Here is a 19,902-nt window from a genome sequence, read left to right as displayed (position 1 = left end):
CAACACAGAAATACAAAAGATCATGAGAGACTAATATGAGCAATTACATGCCAATAAAACAGACAACTTGGAAGAAATGGATGAATTCTTAGAAAAGTATAACCTTCCAAAACTGATCCTGGAATAAATAGAAAATCTTAACAGACCCATCACAAGCACTGAAATTGAAACTATAGTCAAAAATCTTCCAACAAACAATAGCCCAGGACCAGATGGCTTCAGAGGTGAATTCTACCAAAAATTTAAAGATGAGCTAACACCTATCGCACTTAAACTTTTCCAGAAAATTGCAGATGAAGGTAAATTCCCAAACTCATTCTATGAGGTGACCATCACCCTAATACCAAAACCAGAAAAAAGAAGCCACCAAAAAAAACTACAGGTCAATATCACTGATGAACATAGATGCCAAAATTCTCAACAAAATTCTTGCAGAGTCCAACAACATATTAAAAAGATCATACTTCATGACCAAGTGAGATTTATGCTAGGGATGCAAGGATTCTTCAATATTCACAAATCAATCAATGTGATACACCACATTAACAAATTGAAAGATAAAAACCATATGATTATCTCAATAGATGCATAGAAAGACTCTGACAAAATTCAGTACTCATTAATGATAAAAAATCTCTACAGAAAGCAGGCATAGAAGGAACATAGCTCAACATAATAAAAAACCATGTATGATAAACCCACAGCAAAAATTATCCTCAATGGCAAAAAAATTGAAAGCATTTCCTCTAAAATCAGGAACAAGACAAAGGTGTCTGGTCTCACCACTACTATTCAACATAGATTTGGAAGTCCTATTCACAGCAATCAGAAAAGAAAAAGAAAGAAAAGGAATCCAGATTGGAAAAGGAGAGCAAAACTCTTACTGTTTGCAGATGACAGGATCCTCTACAAAGAAAACCCTAAAGACACCACAAAGTTGCAGGATACAAAATTAAAACATAGAAATTCCTTGCATTCCTATACACTAACAATGAGAAAACAGAAAGAAAAATTAAGGAAACAAGTGCATTCACCACTGCATTGAAAAAAATACAATACTTAGGAATAAATTTACCTAAAGAAACAAAAGACATATATAGAAAACTATAAAACACTGATGAAATAAATCAAAGATGACACAAAGAGATGGAGAAATATGTTCACGGATTGGAAGAATCAATATAGTAAAAATGAGTATACTACCCAAAGCAATCTATAGATTCAATGGAATCTCTATCAAACTACCAATGGTATTTTTCACAGAACTAGAACAAATAATTTCACAATTTCTATGGAATGACAAAAAACCTCAAATAGCCAAAGCAATTTTGAGAAAGAAGAATAGAACTGGAGGAATCTACCTGCCTGACTTCAGACTATACTACAAAGCTACAGTCATCAAGATATTATGGTACTGGCACAAAGAAAAATATAGATCAATGGAACAAAATAGAAAGTCCAGAGGTAAGGCCACATACCTATGGACACTTTGTCTTTGACAAAGGAGGAAAAAATATACATTGGAGAAAAAAATCATCTCTTTGACTAGTGGTGTTGCAAAAACTGGTCAACCACATGTAAAAGAAGCAAACTAGAACACTTTCTAACACCATATACAAAATAAACTAAAAATGGATTAAAGATCTAAATATAAGGCCAGAAACTATAAAACTCTCAGAGGAAAACATGGGTAGAACCCTCTCTGACATAAATCACAGCAAGATCCTCTATGACACACCTTCCATAATAATGGAAATAAAAGCAAAAATAAACAAATGAGACCTAATTAAACTTAAAAGCTTTTACAGAGGCATGAAGGAGGGCACTTAAAGCCAGAGTTCTGGAACAGCCAAGAGGGATGGGGTGGGGAGATAGGTGGGGTGGCTCAGGATGGGGAAACAGATGTGCACCCATGGGTGGTTCATGTTAATTTATGGCAAAAAACACAATAGTATAAAGAAATTATTCTACAATTAAAATAAATCAATATATTAAAAAAAATCTACAAAGTGCTTTGCTCTTTAAGTGAAGTTCATTTCCGAATGAGAATGGGACTCACCCATAAATTGAACATGATCATATCTATCCATTGAATTATTCAGCTTATCTACTATGCCACTGTCTGTTTTACAATTGGTATAAGGCCTGGCGTGCTGCGATTCATGGGGTTGCAAAGAGTCAGACACGACTGAGCGACTGAACTGAACTGAACATTTATTGTAACCATGGATATGTTAAGACTTAAGTCTGCCATTTTAGTTTTGTTTCTGTTTTCTTTTTCAGCCTTCCTGTCAGTTACTTGAACATTTTTAAAACTTCATTTTGGTTTACCTACAGTAGGTCTTTAGCCTATCTCCTTGTGTTGCTTTTTTAAGTCATTGTTCTAGATATGAATTATATGTACACAACTTCTCAAATCTATTGGTGATATTTGATCAGTTGGAGGGAGGTGTAGAAAGTGTACATTATTTTATAGCGCTTTACCCTCCCCTACTGATAGTATCCTTTAATTATTTTTTCTGTATACCTTGAGAACTATATTAGACATGTTATAATTCTGCTGCCATTGTCAAACAATTTAGAACACACAAAGGGAAATGGAAAGTCCATTGTATTTACTCATACTCTTGCTATTTAGTGTTCTTTTGTCCCTTCCTGATGCTCTTAATTTATTATATTTCTATTGCTGTTTATTTAGAGAATTTCCTTTAGCTTTGCTTCTAAAGTATGTCTGCTAGAACAAATTTTCTTAGTTTTTCAGCATTTGGTAATAACTGGATTTCCTCTTCATTTCTGAAGGATATTTTTGTTAACCATAGAACTCTAGATTGATTGTTCTCTCCTTTCAGCACTAGATGAATGTCATTTGATTTCCTTTTGACCACCAGGTTGTTGATGGGAAATGTTCTGTAATTCAGATCCTATTTTCCTATCAGTAATTCATTGTTTCTATCTGGATATTTTCAAGATGGTTTTCCTTTGTATTTAGTATTCAGAAGTTTTACTACAATGTGCCTGGTAGGCATTCTTTTGAGTTGTTGGTGTTTGGGATTCAGTTAACTTTTTGAATCTCTTAGGTCCACATACTTTGCCAAATCTGGGAAGTTTTCAGCTATTTCTCCTCAATTTTTTTTTTCATATTTTCCTTCTTTCTCCTTTTCTTCTGGAACTCTGAAGACACAAATGTAGAATCAGAATTTTTAATGTTTATTGCAACATTCCTTAACATACTCTCTGAGTCTTTCAATATTTAGTTCAAAATACAAGATTACATGAGTGGAACAAATGGTCATATAATCCATTAAAGATTCTGATGCTGGGAAAGATTGAGGGCAGGAGGAGTAGGGGGTGACAGAGGATGAGATGGTTGGATGGCATCACTGACTCAATGGACATACATTTCAGCAAATTCTAGGAGATAGTAAAGGACAGGGAAGCCTGGCATGATGCAGTCCATGGGGTCGCAAAGAGTTGGACACATGACTAAGCACATATACATATATCATGGAACTAATTTGTTGAAAGATTAAAATACATAAGCACGTTATAGAGTTAGGGTCGCTGAAAGAAAACAGAATGTGTGTACTCAGGCACCTGGGGGATTTATTTCTCCCCAGAAATGTCATGAATTCTCATGTTAAGTTCCTACTTTAAATTTTTATTTAAAGAATAATATCATTTCCTTGTCACCATCTCTATTAATTAGTTATTTTGAATTTTAAAAATTATTACATAATTTGAGGAGGGTAAAACAATATTTCCATTTTACATATTTGTCGTCGTTCAGTTGCTCAGCTGTGTCCAACTCTTTGCAACCTTATGGACTGCAGCATGTCAGGTCTCCCTGTCCTTCACCATCTCCTGCAGCTTGCTCAAACTCATGTCCATTTAACTGGTGATGCTATTCAACAATCTCATCCTCTGTTGTCCCCTTCTCCTCCTGTTTTCAATCTTTCCCAGCATCAGGATCTTTTCTAATGAGTCAATTCTTTGTATCAGGTGGCCAAATACTGGAGTGTCAGCTTCAGCATCAGTCCTTCCAATGAATATTCAGGATTGATTTCCTTTAGGATTGACTGGTTTGATATACTTGCTGTCCAGGGGACTTTCAAGAGTCTCCTCCAACACCACAGTTCAAAAGCATCTGTTCTTTGGTGCTCAGCCTTCTTTTACATATAATGGAGATAAACTCAAAGTTGAGTAACGTGAAGGACCACTGGGAGCAAGTGGAAAGTGAAAATAAAGGCAAATAAATACCTCTTGTCTTTCTTTGAAAGCCCGTAAGTCTTCTGTGATCACACAGCCAGCTGGCTTGCTAGTACAGTTTTTAATTGCTTTTAAAATTGACTCCTTTTGTTAAATTTGGAAAAGATGGGGCTAGAATTTAGGTCACTTGACATGACCCATGTCCTTTCCAGTCTGACATCCACAAAAATAAACACAAAGTGGGAATGGAAAGGAGGGGAAGAGAGGTAGAAAGGGAGATATTTGATGGCTTATGATTTAATTATTAGTGATTCTTTTTTCTAAAATGAGTTTCCTGATAATTTAATTCTAACATAAATAGTGAGGAATACTCTTGAGGTATACAGACACAAAACTTTTGTTTTTCCCCCTTTTGAGTAGGATGTTAGTTACACAGTTGATACTAATAGTGATTTAATCATTTAAAATCATTAATTTCCTGAATGTCATAGGTATTTAGCATAACTGGCCTGAGTTATGCTCTCCTTAGGCATGAAAAAGATTCCCTGGGTAATTAAAGCTGAGGTAGCATCTGTGTTATAGTGAACGGATTCTGCAACCCTGGAGTCGTTGTTAACACTGACACTAGTAGTTCCCGTGGGCATGAACCCCTGATCTGAAGTCCATCACATTCTGCACATATTTTAACGACTTTGGCATTTTCATGTGTAAGAGGAAGGTAAACTAGATTATCTCTATAAGCTTATCTCTAAATGCCAATGATTGTACTCAAAGCCTTCCTCAGCACAGACAAGACACAAGTGTCTGTCCTGGCATCCACTCCCTTCCCTCCACATTGCTCGGCAGAGAGTTTTCTAAAGCATCACAAGATGAGCATGGCAAGTGAAAGTACAGGGGAAGACCTAGCTCCTCTTCCAAATGTTCTGAATTTGTGTGGTGTTAACTAGGCCTGGTATGGCAACAAGCATGTTCTCTGACTCCCAACACACCATTATTTCATTTTTAAAAGTCAACATAAATTATTTTAACAAATATTTTAAAACATCGGTAAATATTTGCATGGTTGTGAATGGTGTCTACTCTTGTATTGGGTCCGGTTTTGAACTGTCTCAGATCCCAGGAGTAAAGCTGAGTTCTGATTTGGCCACCATCTTTAAATGGCAGACATTCCATTAATCATTCAGGCAGACACAAGGTGTCTGAAAACTGAAAAATCATGACTGGCCTAAAGAGGACTATAGTAAAAGTGGCATCTGAATATATTGCAGCTCCAGAGTGTATCTTTGTCATAGCACTTAACTACCCACAAATTTCTTCAGTACTTCACAGGGGACAGAAGCCAGGAGCACTGTTGGGTTTCATCAATGGGCCTTGCATCTTTGTTAATGGATTAGAAGAGACCACACCCTCAGCTAATGAGTTGCATTTGCTCTAGGCATGAATAATACAAGTTTCCCAGCATTTTGAGTTACCTTAGCAAAGTTATCTTATCCTGTCTCCATAAACTTGTTCTGTAGAAACAACCAGCTAGTTTTAGTAATAATGTAGGTGAGGTACAAAATAAAGCAAAGACATCACTTCCCCAACAAAGGTCCATATAGTCAAAGCTAGTTTTTCCAGAAGTCATGTACAGATGTGAGAGCTGGACCATAAAGAAGGCTGAGTGCTGAAGAATTGATGCTTTTGAGTTGTGGTGCTGGAGAAGACTCTTGAGAGTCCCTTGGACTGCAAGCAGATCAAACCAGTCAATCCTAAAGGAAATCAATCCTGGGTATTCATTGGAAGGACTGATGCTGAAGCTGACGCTCCAATTCTTTGGCCACCTGATACGAAGAATTAACTCATTTGAAAAGACCCTGATGCTGGGAAAGAATGAAGGCAAGAAGAGGAGGGGATGACAGGATGAGTTGGGTGGATGGCATCACCGACTCAATGGACACGAGTTTGAGCAAGCTCTAGACGATGGTGAAGGGCAGGGAGACCTGAAGTGCTGCAGGTCATGGGGTTGCACAGAGTTGGACACAACTGAGCAACTGAACAACAACAACAATCTGCATGGGTAGTGGGGTTGTTTACCACTAGCGCCTTTTGGGAAGCCCTAATATAAAGCAAAGCATCCACCAACTCTCTAGATTAGGGTCCCCTAAAAACTAAATAGTATGGATGAATATTTTTTCCTTTCATCACTAATACATTTGATGGTGAATCCCTCAGACCCCTCAGGCAACCATCAAGAGAAATTAGGCAGTTCTGGACCAGAAGTGGGAGACTTGGAGTCTGATACTGGCTGTGCCGGGCATCTAGTATCATCTCAAACAGTCACCCCAGGGTTTGGGCTCTGGAGAACCAGTACCGGGCCCGATGCACTGAGAACACAGAGCACAGGGGTGAGAAATTCACCCACATTTGGAGGAGGTGGGCCCAGAGGCAGTCCCTGAGCCATCACTAACCTCCAGACAACACTATCATCTTCATCAGTGTTAAACCTGGCTCTCCTTGGTCATATGCAAAGTTCCTGCCATTGTGAGAAGTTTTTATCTGCGTGACTTCACTCAATCTCAAAAAATAGTTAACCTCAAAAACACTCCAAGGAGTAAATTACATTATTATTTTTTTATTACATGGTTAATATTATTTGTCAACTTGACCAGGCTAAAGGGTGCCTAGACAGCAGATGAAACATTATTTCTGGGGTGTGTCTGTGAGGATGGATTTGGACTAGATTAGCATATGCATCTCAGAAGGAGTGAAGAAGTCCACCCTCCTGCTGGGGACCAGCCCCAGCTGATCCAGGGTAAGGAGAGACGGCCTAGGCGACTATTTATATGCTAATTAGAGATATAGAGAACAATAGAATAAGGATAGCTCAGTAGGAAAATTCAGTGGAGAAAAGAAGCTGAGTAGCTTGGTTTACGCGGGAGACCAATAAAACTTCAAGACAAGAAGTTTGCACCACTTACGTAGGCCGCAGGCGCCCTCTCGAATAGCGGAAGGTGCCTCACCCTAGACACCTTCTCGAGTGGGTCTTAGAAGCCCAGGCATAATTAGTAAGCGTGGTGGGTTCCGCGCTCCAGATGGAGACTCAGCTGGAAGTTAAAGGGAAGAATGACATGGGGAGACCAAGCGCTGGTGAACAAGGCCCGTAGCTTTATTTTTAACAGGGGCTTTTATACCCTAAGTTACACATAGAGGATAATAGGGGATGCAAAGTCAGCAGTCTTTGATTCTTATCAAAAACCAAGGTTTCTTTCCTGCAAATTTATCGTATACAAATGGTTTAGGTGATTTACATCATCTTCTGGCCAGAAGGCCTACTAACATTTTATGACTCTTGACAAGGACTTATCAACAAAGACTTATTTTTTTTAAGAGTAATTATTTTAAGGTTTGGCACCATCTTCCAAAGATAAAATTGCATTCCTATAGGGCGGATGTGTAATGGGTTTACAACAAAGAAAAGAATTTATTACCTTAAGGGTCTAAAGTTACTAACACCAAGGCCACTACTTATTTTTTACTATATACCAACTACTAATTAATACACATTCAAGGATACAATTCAGGGATGTGAAAACTTGGCAACAAGCATTGACTCATCAATGAAATCCTTTACTAGTTTATTCTGACAGTTTTTAACTCTCTGAGAGGCTCTAAGCTATTTGAATATCTTAAGCTTCCCGTGCCTCTGGAGGCTAGGAGACTGTAAACAATCGTATGCATAGCTGCAGGAGTCCGGGTAAACTTGTCAGGCGAGTTAGAGAGCCATCTGAGGGGTTTGGATTTAAACACTCCAATTGCCCAGGAACTTTATTAATTGGAGCTGTAAGTTAACTCTTTGACAGAGAGAGAGCGAGATGGTGGTAGGGGACAGCCCCCAGTAAAGTCAGAGGTGAGAGCACAAAGCAATAAAGTAGGCAGACTCTGGTTTTTTGGGGGAAAATGCTCGAGAATATCCGGGGGGACTCCTGAGGCTCGATCCCGCCTTTGCGTATGCCGAGCCTCCTTCCTCATGACCTTTGTCATGAGCAGAATGCCTCACCGGCTCCCCGCACCCTCCCCCATTCGTGTGGGCGTCATGTCATCCAGTTCTGAGGCCCGAATAGAACAAGAAAGCAGAGGAAGGGGGAATTCACTCCCTCTGCTTGAGCAGGGAGGTCCAGCTTCTCCTGCCCCTACATGGAGCTTCTGGCACTCTCCCTATTGCCCCCTCCCAACCCCCATCCCTAACCCCACTGGACTCCGTGGCACCTGGACTGAATCCTACCACTGGCTGCCTGGGTCTCCAGCCTGCAGACTACAGATCCCAAGACTTCTCTGCCTGCACAACCAAGTGAGCCAGCTCTTTCAATAAATCTGTATCTACGTGTATCCTATTGGTGCTGCTTCTCTACAGAACCCTAATAAGACCACTAAGCAAACTGAGCTTTAGAAATGTCATGAGAACTGCCCAGATTCTTACAAATAGCACACAGCTGTGCTGGGGGACATGCCTCAGGGTATTTGATGCCAAAGTAGGTGTCTTAGCTACTCTGTCTTGTCTCCAAGGTACCACCTGCTATATTTCAGTATTGTTGCTGTTGTTCAGTCACTAAGTCATGTCTGACTCTTTGAGACCCCTGGATTGTAGCACACTAGACTTCCCTGTCCTTCACCATCTCCCTGAGTTTGCTCAAACTCATGTCCACTGAGTCAGTGATGCCATCCAAGCATCTCATCCTCTGTCATTCCCTTCTCTTCCTGCCCTCAATCAATCCCAGTATCACAAGGTCTTTTCCAATGAATCAGCTCTTTGTATCAGGTGGCCAAAGTGTTGGAGCTTCAGCTTCAACATCAGTCCTTCCAGTGAATATCAGGATTGATTTCCTTTAAGATTGACTGGTTTGATCTCCTTGCTGTCCTAGGGACTCTCAAAAGTGTTCTCCAACCCCACAGTTCAAAAGCTTCGATTCTTTGGTGCTCAGCTTTCTTTATGATCCAACTCTCATATCCATACATGACTACTGAAAAAAACTAAAGCTTTGACTACATGGACCTTTGTTGGCAAAGTGATGTCTCTGCTTTTTGATACACTCTCTAGGTTTGTCATAGCTTTACTTCCAAGGAGCAAACATGTTTTAACTTCCTGGCTGCAATCACATTTAAGTATACTCATATCTTTTTATTTCCAGTGTCCAACCACCAGTGATGAGTGAATAGATGGATAAATGAATAGGTTAGAAATATATTTAAAAAATATAATTCTGAAAATATTGGGTTGGCCAAAAAGTTCATTAAGGCTTTTACTGAATTTTGGCCAAACTAATAAAAACGCCATGCTGGTTTCCTCGGTGTGTATGCCCAGCAGTGGGATTGCTGGGTCATAAGGCAGTTCTATTTCCAGTTTTTTAAGGAATCTCCACACTGTTCTCCATAGTGGCTGTACTAGTTTGCATTCCCACCAGCAGTGTAAGAGGGTTCCCTTTTCTCCACACCCTCTCCAGCATTTATTACTTGTAGACTTTTGGATCACAGCCATTCTGACTGGAGTGAAATGGTACTCATTGTGGTAATAATAATAATAAATAAATGATAAGTGATTTAAAAAATATCTTGAAAAAAATGCCATGCTGAATTTGAGCATTAATGATATTTCTGGACACTCCCTCCCCCCTTTTTTTATTTCCTTTGTCTTCACCGATTTACCAAATTCTGTGTTTTGATTTTAATTGGAGGATAATTGCTTCACAGTGTTGTGGTAGTCTCTGTCATACACCAAGGCAAATCAGCCAAAAAGAAAATATATATATATATATCTCCTCCCTCTTCATCCTCTCACTCCACCCCAGCCCTCTAGGTCGTCACAGAGGGCCAGGCTGGGCTCCCCGTGTTATAGAGCAGCTTCCCGCTAGTTATCTATTTTACACATACATGGTAGTGTGTATAAGTCAAGGCTACATTCTCAATCCGTCCTACTCTCTCCTTCCGACACTGTCCCCCAGTCCATTCTCTGCCTCTGTGTGATTTCTGAAACTCTAAGCAACATCTCAGGTGACTCTCAGCCAGCACACCGTACACCATTAATCCTGGGTGAAGGTTGAGACAGAAAATAGCAGTAATATAGGAGATAATAGGCTGGAATCACCTCTAGGCCAGCAGGGCTTCACAGCGTTTATTTGCTTTCTGGGGTCGGATGTGATGTCAGGCCCTTTACAAAGAGGCTGTACTAGCATAAGAAGCAGCTTCCTATTTGTCTTGAGGGATAAAGGCTAGTGTTTCTGAGAATGAGGGCAGACAGAGGAACGTCATGACTGGTGTGTACAGACATTACCACAAAAAGATGGGCAACTTAAGAACACTGGTGGTTCTGAAATGGACAATGCAGGAATTCAGGATTCAGTTGAGAAGCATCTTTAGCTGCTCTAGAGCTCTCAAAAATAATTGGCACATCATAGCCCAAGGAAGGAAAACAAAGACAATCATCTGAAACAAAGAGAAGAGCTCCAGAAAGGAGGGGACCCAGTGGTCGACAGACAAATGACTGATGACCAGGACAGGCTGTGGCCTGGCACGTGCAGCTGCCAGACCAGTCACTGAGGGGCAAAGCCTCTGCTCACTGGACTCTGCAGGAAGTAGCTGGTCCCACCTCTCTGCTCTCGGAGGACTGGAGGAGGAGTCATAAGAAGGCAAGGTGTGAACGTTTAAAAAGAAAAGAGCCATTTCTTGGGAACAAAGAAGAAAAGTTCCAGTCAATAAAAACAAGAGCCTGGGGACAGAAGCTGGAGGAACTAGGTGACACGTCTAATGTTCATGTGGACTCTTCCCTCCAGAAGAAAGAGAAACGCCAGGCCCTTCTGCGGGCTTTTGGGAACACTGTGAGTTCTCTGTGTCTGGCTGTGTGCTCTGAGTGTGCACTTTCTGTGCAATGTCACAGGGCTGTCCTTGACTGGAGTGCACACAGTTGATCTGTTAGCTACTCTTTTCAATAGGACTCTGGATTCTCTTAGAAATAAATGAGAACTCTGCAAACTTTGCACAGTTGCTTGCCCAGGAAGATCAAGGGCTTCATATCACTATTGCTATTACACTAAATTAAATTACCCTTCATGTACATTTGCACACACAACTGTGTTTATTATCCACCATGTTCCAGACACAGACAGGGAACATAGAGCTTAGTGATATATGTGCCAAGTATAGATGGAGAAAATGCATCATTTAACTTGGTGAATAAACACACCGGATTCCGTCACATGATAGAGTATATTACACATCTTCTGTAAAATGCTTAAGATGTAATTTGAAAACTATAGATGATATCTGACACTGGCTGAATTACCCTTGTGTTGTGATCTGATCCTGGCACATTATTTGGGTCAGAGGTCAGCAGACCTCCCCACAGGGCAGAAGCAGCCTGTGGCTGGTTTCTGTACTGTGTGCCAGCTAAAAATGGCTTTTGTATTTCAAAAGGTTTGGGAAACATTTTTAAATGAAGAATATATGAAGGTGACCATCTGGCTCACAGCAGACACACAGGAACCACCCTGCCTGCCACTCATCTCTCAGTCTGCCCACACCCTTTACATTAGCGCACATTAGCAGAGCACAGGCGACGGTATCTTTCCATCTTAAAGTCTGGACTATATGAACAGAAGCTTAATCATATCATTTGTGAGAATGATCGCTGTCCTTTTGCTTCATCGCCTGCAGAACACAAGCAAAGCATAAACAACCCACAACATCAAGTCCAAACCAGGGCTTGGCTCACAAGGGCTCTGGGAATCACGGCTTTGTGATAAAGAGTTATTCTCCCTGTAACATGGGGACCTGAAAGCCGAGCCCTGTGAGGCACCAGTTTAACTGGATCTTTGAGATAATACAGAAAATTTCAGTTCTAATTTAGCTTCCTTCCAAGATGAATAAGATGAATGTATTGATAAGGGAAACAGCTGCCTGGCGGAGCCTCTTGCTTGAAGGCAGGAAATGAAGCCTGAAGGGCAGCAGATATGCCCTGCTTTATCAAGGAACATAAAAACCAATAACGGGTTTTCTGAGAGAAGTAATTTAAAAGGTCAAGGAAAGGAGAAAAAAGCAGGCTGGGGTTCTCTGCAAGGACACACCCATCTGGCTGGTTGCATGTTCTCACTCACAGGCGAGGGACAGTGCAGCTGCCTGTTTGCTGGTCCTGCCCAGGACTGCCCTAGCACTTGAACTGTCTTAATGATTCTGAGAGCTTCCCTGGTGGTCCAGCAGATAAGAATTCTCATTGCAATGCAGGGGGCACTGGTTGGATCACATGCTGAGGGGTCACGAAACCCACGTGTCCAAACTACTGAAGCCCGCAAGCTCTGGAGCCTGTGCTCCATCCACAGCAAGAGAAGCCATCACAATGAGAAGCCTGAGCACCAGAACTAGAGAGCAGTCCCCACTCGTTACACCTAGAGAGAGCCCGCCAAAGCAACGAAGACCTAGTGCAGCCAGCATAAATACATAAGCAGAGTTTCAAAACGAAGATCCTGCTTTACGTAGCAGGAATCTGACATAGGGAGATTAGGATGCACTGCCTATCAGGCGATGTTTTTCTATTAAAATTCTGTGCTTCTAAGATGCCACCAGTAAAAAGTCTATGAAAAGGAGAGTCAAGAAGATTCTGTCAGAAGATACATCATCTTCAATGGAAAAAGAAAATCATTCTCAAATGCCTATCTTAGAAAGTCATTAATGTGCACATTTCTCCCCATTCAAATTATTGATTGAACGCTACCTGGACAGGTATCCTGCTGGGAGTCCTTGGGCAGTACCTTCATGGTCATGAAGCTAGCAGTGGGGCCTGAAAAGACCTGACACCGACCCTCAGATTTACACCTCCCTCAGTTACTAAAAGGTGCATTTTTAGCAAACATTTCAAAATATGATTTTGCATGTTTTGTTTTTTTTTAACAAAAAGCCAACATCCTAGTGCAGGTAGGAAATGTGTAAGTTGTGTTTGTTCCTGTCAGAATAAAAGGCATGATGTTCAAACCATTGAGAAAAAACTATACCACCTCCAGAAGACAACTGAAATATTAAATGATATATTGCAATATTAAATATATATTAAATGTATAAATAAATTAAATGGATATTAAAAGTGGGTTCCTAGTGCCACACAGGGGTATTTGTCCACTTATTTATTTGTTTGATTCCAGTTTTCAAGTCCATTCAGGGTCCTGTCCAGGGACTCAGCCCCTAGAAGTCAGAGTTTGGGAACTCTTGTCTGTTCTGTTCTCAACCCTTTTCCTGGTTCAGTCTGCTATTTAGGTCATGGCTTATGTCCTGGGCATTCTGATCCCAGTGCCAAGGATAGGTAGCCCAAGGGGCTGTTCTGTGAGCAATAATCCTACTTTATAGGCAGAGAGTAATGAAACATTTAAAGAAAATGAGAAGCATTTCTTCTTTTGAAAGAAAATGAACTCTTCTTGGAAAAGAAAAATCATTCCTAATGAAACAAGCTCATTGGATCTTATGTTTATCTTACATTAAAGAAGAATTTCTGGAGGTACAACATAATGATGCAGGCTAGGTGTCTGACTAACTTCTTGTGGTTAAAGAGACATACAACATTGTGATAAATATCTGTTATTGTCTCAGAAAGTGATACTAGAAAGTCCAATATCTAATGAAAGCTGAGAAACAAGGAAATACATATGAGGTTCCATTCATAAAATGTAATTAGCTATCCAAGGCCAATATACTTCATTACGCATATAAATTTTGATAAGACAAAACTGAAAATTTCATGACTTCAAAGTCTTCAATTAAAATTAAAATGCCTTATTTGGAAATATGATTTTTGTGCATGTGGGAGATAAAATGGGGCCAAAGGCATGAGATTTGAAATCAACTCTAACAAGTCCTAGCTTTAAGTGACCAAGAGAAAATGAAATATGCACGTGTGGCTCAAAGTATGAGTTTTTAATCTCAGAGAAGGGAAAATGAGCTTCAGTAATTGATTTTTTTTTAATTTATACAACTGTCAAGAAAACTCTAAGTTGGATAACACAGTTTTTAATCAAAATGAAATATAAGTCAAGTATTAAGATAACTTTACACAGTATCTAGTGAGTGTTCAAACCATCCTATGAATTCAGGCTATAAAGCTCAATCAAGCCTAGTGCAAATGTTAGAAGTGTTTGCACGGGCAGTAGAAAGTTTAATTTGTTTTTATGAACTCACATTCAATTTTCCCTTACCTTTTAATCCATAATCACAGCTCCGGTAAGTTGTGATTAAAATAAGAGCAATACATTGAACTCAAGTTTGGGAATGAAAAACACATTCCTTACCCTGGCAGAGTGGAGCAAGGGAATCCCACTGATACATGCCAACTGGATTCCGTCTACACGTGGCATTGCTATGGCCAATCATCCGATACCCAGGTTTGCAGAAATACTGCACTTTACTTCCAACTTCTCCTGCAGTCCTATTTAAAACACCACCATTCTTCACAGTGTGGGTCAAGCTGCAGTAAGGTGCTGTGGGCACACAAACACACATACATAAACAAATGAATAAATACTGCATTTTGCTTGGTAAGAGACATATAAATGAAAGAGAGTCTCTTATTGTTAAAATAGTGGGAAATCAGCACTGATACAGAAACTTTACTAAAAGCATCTTCAAGTACAAAAGTGTTGTGGAAGTGGATGCAAGGGTGTGGAGCAAGAGGAACACTCATTCATTGCTGATGGGGATCCAAAATGGTGCAGCCACCTTGGAAGACGGTGTGGCAGTTTCTTGCAAAATTACACACACTCTTATCACGCGATCCAGCAATCATGCTCCTTGGCAGTTACCCAAAGGAGCTAAAAGCTTATGTCCACACAGAAACCTATGCCCAGATGTTCATAGCAGCATTATTCAGAGTTGCCAAAACTCAGAAGCAACCAAGGTGCCCTTCAGTAGGTAAATGAATAAACCAACTGCGGTCCATCCAGACAAAGCAATATTATTCAAGGCTAAAGAGAAATGATGTGTCAAAAGCCATGGAGGAGCCTTAGTTACATATGATTAAGTGAAAGAAACCAACCTAAAAAGGGTACACACTGCATAATTCCAACCTTATGACATTCTAGAAAAGGTAAAACTCTGGAAGAAGTAAAAAAATTAGTGGTTTCCAGAGGCTGATGGGGGAAGGACAGTGGAGCTCAAAGGATTTTTCAGCAGTAAAAATACCCTACATGAATCCACAATGGTGGGTTAATGTCATTTTACATTTGTCCAAATCCTCAGGATGTTCAATACCAAGAGTGAACCCAGTGTGAACTATGGACCTTGGGTGATAATGATGCGTCCATGTAGGTTAACAAATGTAGCCTCTGTTGCTGATGTGAACAAGGAGACAGAAGCCAAGGAGTATAGGGAAAATCTCCGGAACTTCCTATCAATTTGTCTGTGATCTGAAACTTCTAAAAAAAAAAAAAAATAAAGTCTAAAAAAATCAATTAAAAATTAAAAAAAATGTATAGCTGAGTCACTCTGCTCTGCACCTGAAATGGTCACAGTATTGTTAATGGGTTATACTCCCATATAAAATAAAAAGATAAATAAATAATCCAAAAGTTATCATTTTAAAAAAATCCAAGAAATCTAGACCCAAGGGTCAAGTCTCTTGAGTTTGAAGTTTAGATTATTTACAACTATTAATCAATGTGGTGGTGGAATTTTGACTTTCTGACCAAAAAAAAGTATCATTAAAATGGAGAAAATTTAAGAATATAGTATCTTGCAATGAAGGCCATTTTTCCTTGTTGTTTAATGAATCTTGAGAATTGTACCATAAGGTAGCCTCTTTTTAACATGAGGGATTTGAATACCATCTTTGAAGAAAATGCACTACTTTATGTTGATGACCATGTTACAATAGTTTTAATCATCACATTTGCAGGGTGACTTTCAAAAATTAGAGACAGGAATTGTGAAAATCAGTCTTACCTACACAGAATCTAACCTTTCAGTGGCTAAAAGGCTCTGCATCTTATTTGCACATTTAGAGAAAGAAACTCAGTTTACTCTTACAAGACCAGTTTCACCACAGCATAAAATCCTATGAACCCCCTTCAGATGAATAAAACACTAAACTAAAGAAAGCTGTGCAGTCCTGGAAATCCAGGGTTCCTTTTAAAGAAGAGGTTTTAAATGCCCCACTCCCCTGTGGGGGTTCCACATAGAAAGCACACACACGAGGTCTGAAGGCTTAATGCCAAACTTTTCCTTAGAAATAAATTCAGGAGGAACCTTCTGAAGACTTCACATCAGAGCATTGCCGAGAAGTGATGTCTGTGTGTCTGGCTGGGTTGTCAACCATGCTCCTCTGAGATGCATCCTCAGAGACTAGTCTCAGCCAGAGGGTCTTCTGAAGTGCTGTTTCTTTCTTTCTTTCTTTTTTAACAGATTCATTTTTATTAAGGTAAAATCCACTAACTCTTAGAAGAAACTTGTGTCCTATTGGTCATGGCATTTTCTGTGTTCAATTGTTTGAGACTATCTACTTTAAGTTTTGAATGATCCAACATATTTGGTTTAGGGAAGGTATGAGTATAATCAGGCACCTCAGCTACCAACTACCGAGAATTATTGTGTCAATAAATTAAAATAATAATAAAAAGTAGGAAGACCAAGCAGACTGTAGGCCCTGGCCAAGTTTAGAGATAAAGTCTGAAATGCTCCTGAAGGGGCAGTGGGACCACATGGTTCTTGGGGTGGGTTTTTGTCACAGTTCAGTCTGTTAAGAGAGAGGAACAGCAGGATAATTGTCTAACTCTATAGGTTAGAACCTTATTGTCTTTCTTCAAGAAAATTAGAGATACCAAGGAAACATTTCATGCAAAGATGGGCACAATAAGGGCAGAAATTGTATGGACCTAACAGATGCAGAAATATTAAGAAGAGGTGGCAAGAATACATAGAACTAAACAAAAAAGATCTTCATGACCCAGATAACCACGATAATGTGATCACTCAGCTAGAGCCAGACATCCTGGAAAGAGAAGTCAAGTGGACCTTTGGAAGCATGACTACAAGCAAAGCTAGTGGAGATGATGGAATTCCACTCGAGCTATTTCAAATCCTAAAAGATGATGCTGTGAAAGTGTGGCACTAAATATGTCAGCAAATTTGGAAAACTCAGCAGTGGCCACAGCACTGGAAAAGGTCAGCTTACATTCCAATCCCAAAGAAAGGCAATGCCAAAGAATGTTCAAACTACTGCACAATTGCATTCATCTCACTTGCTAGCAAAGTAATGCTCAAAATTCTCCAAGCCAGGCTTCAACAGTATGTGAACTGTGAACATCCAAATGTTCAAGCTGGTTTTAGAAAAGGCAGAGGAACCAGAGATCAAACTGCCAACATCTGTTGGATCATCAAAAAAGCAAGAGTTCCAGAAAAACATCTACTTCTGCTTTGTTGACTACACCAAAGGCTTTGACTGTATGAATTATAACAAACTGGAAAATTCTTCAAGTGATGGGAATACCAGACCACCTTACCTGCCTCCTGAGAAATCCATATGCAGGTCAAAGAACAACAGTTAGAACTGGACATGGAACAACAGACTGGTTCCAAATCGGGAAAGGACTACGTCAAGACTGTATGATGTCACCCTGCTTATTTAACTTATATGCAGAGTACATCATGTGAAATGCTGGACTGGATGAAGCACAAGCTGGAATCAAGATTTCCAGGAGAAATATCAATAACCTCAGATATGCAGATGACATCACCCATATGGTAGAAAGTGAAGAAGAACTAAAGAGCCTCTTGATGAAAGTGAAAGTGGAGAGTGAAAAAGTTGGCTTAAAACTCAACATTCAGAAAATGAAGATCATGGCATCCAGTCCCATCATGGCAAATAGATGGGGAAACAATGGAAACAGTGAGAAACTACTTTTGGGGGTTCCAAAATCACTGCAAATGCTGACTGCAGCCATGAAATTAAAAGACGCTTGCTCCTTGGAAGAAAAGCTATGACCAACCTAGATAGCATATTAAAAAGCAGAGACATTACTTCACCAACAAAGGTCCGTCTAGTCAAAGCTATGGTTTTTCCAGTAGTCATGTATAGATGTGAGTCGGACTATAAAGAAAGCTGAGCACCAAAGAATTGATGCTTTTGAACTGTGGTGTTGGAGAAGACTCTTGCGAGTCCCTTGGATTGCAAGGAGATCCAACCAGTCCATCCTAAAGGAGATCAGTCCTGGGTGTTCATTGGAAGGACTGATGTTGAAGCTGAACCTCCAATACTTTGGTCACCTGATACAAAGAGCTGACTCATTTGAAAAGACCCTGATGCTGAAAAGATTGAAGGCAGGAGGAGAAGGGGACGACAGAGGATGAGATGGTTGGATAGTATTATTGACTTGATGGACATGGGTTTGGGTGGACTCCAGGAGTTGGTGATGGACAGGGAGGCCTGGTGTGCTGTAGTCCATGAGGTCGCAGAGAGTTGGAAATGACTGAGCGACTGAGTTGATAGGGTCCAATAACTATTTCCTTTCCTACTGACAGTTCCTTCTATCATCATTAGTTCCTTTCTAACTCATCTAGAACAAGATACAGAGAGGCCCAAGCATGAAGACATGGGGAGAATACTAAGGACTCAGTCATATGGATTGTAGCCTGCCAGGCACCTCTGTCAGTGGAATCATCCAGGGAAGAATACTGGAGTGGGTTCTCATTTCCTTCTCCAGGGGTTCGTCCCAACCCAGGGATCAAACCCACATCTCTTAAGTTTCCTACATTGGCACATGGGTTCTTTACCCCTAGTGTACCTGGGAAGCCCAAGGAGACATGGCACAGAGGGGAAGATTAGAACACAGGGTCCTGCCTGTTTGATTCCTGGCCATGCTAAGAATTAAAAGGACCAGGGTCAAACCCTCGCACTCAGCTGGTGCTGCCTTGGAAGAGCAGGTAATGGAGGGTGGCAGTCAAGGAGATATCAGGGATGGAAGACATGGGTGCAGCTGGCTCTGCTGGGGTCTGGGTGTATTTACAACACCCATTCTGCAGTTCTGACTCTCCCAACTCTGAAAGTGAAAGTCACTCAGTTGTGTTCAACTCTTTGTGACCCCATGGACAGTCTATGGAATTCTCTAGGCCAGAACACTGCAGTGGATAGCCTTTCCCTTTTCCAGGGAATCTTCCCAACCCAGGGGTCAAAATCAGATCTCCTGCATTGTGGGCTGATTCTTTACCAGCTGAGCCACAAGGGAAGCCCACAACTTATCATTAACTTCCAGGTACTTGATTTAATGGGCTTCACAGGTGGCGCTAGTGGTAAAGAACCCACTTGCCAGGCCAGGAGACTTAAGAGATGTGGGTTCAATCACTGGGTCAGGAAGATCCCCTGGAGAAGGGCATGGCAACCCCCTCCAGTATTCTTGCCTTGAGAATCCCATGGACAGAGGAGCCTAGTGGGGGCTACATCCAGGGGTCGCAAAGAACCAGACATGACTGAAGCAACTTAGCATACACACACACCCTTGATTTAATAGTGAATGACCATTACTACCTCAACAATCACTTAGCAGTTTACTGAATTGACTTGAACCATGATGTACTTGCCTTTGTTGTTGTTGTGTTTTGTTTGTCTATTATGTAGATCAGTTATATGGTTCTTACACCCAATGACCAATAGTTAACATGCATAAGGCAAGGATTTGTGGTGCAACACGTGGTCAT

The 19,902-nt window shown here is 40.5% G+C and overlaps 1 protein-coding gene across 1 annotated transcript in view; it reads right to left on the bottom strand.

The window, feature by feature from the left end:
* Positions 1-19,902, bottom strand: part of CSMD1 (CUB and Sushi multiple domains 1) — a 1,688,220-nt gene that overhangs the window by 113,095 nt on the left and 1,555,223 nt on the right. Inside the window, exon 48 of the mRNA XM_070364228.1 lies at positions 14,508-14,696. Coding sequence (XP_070220329.1) covers positions 14,508-14,696 — 189 coding nt within the window. The remainder of the gene's footprint in view (positions 1-14,507; positions 14,697-19,902) is intronic.

Source organism: Bos mutus, chromosome 27, assembly GCF_027580195.1.
Source record: "Bos mutus isolate GX-2022 chromosome 27, NWIPB_WYAK_1.1, whole genome shotgun sequence".
Classification (NCBI taxonomy): domain Eukaryota; kingdom Metazoa; phylum Chordata; class Mammalia; order Artiodactyla; family Bovidae; genus Bos; species Bos mutus.
The sequence above is the reverse complement of the archived record's forward strand: the minus strand, read 5'-3'. Positions and strand labels throughout refer to the sequence as shown.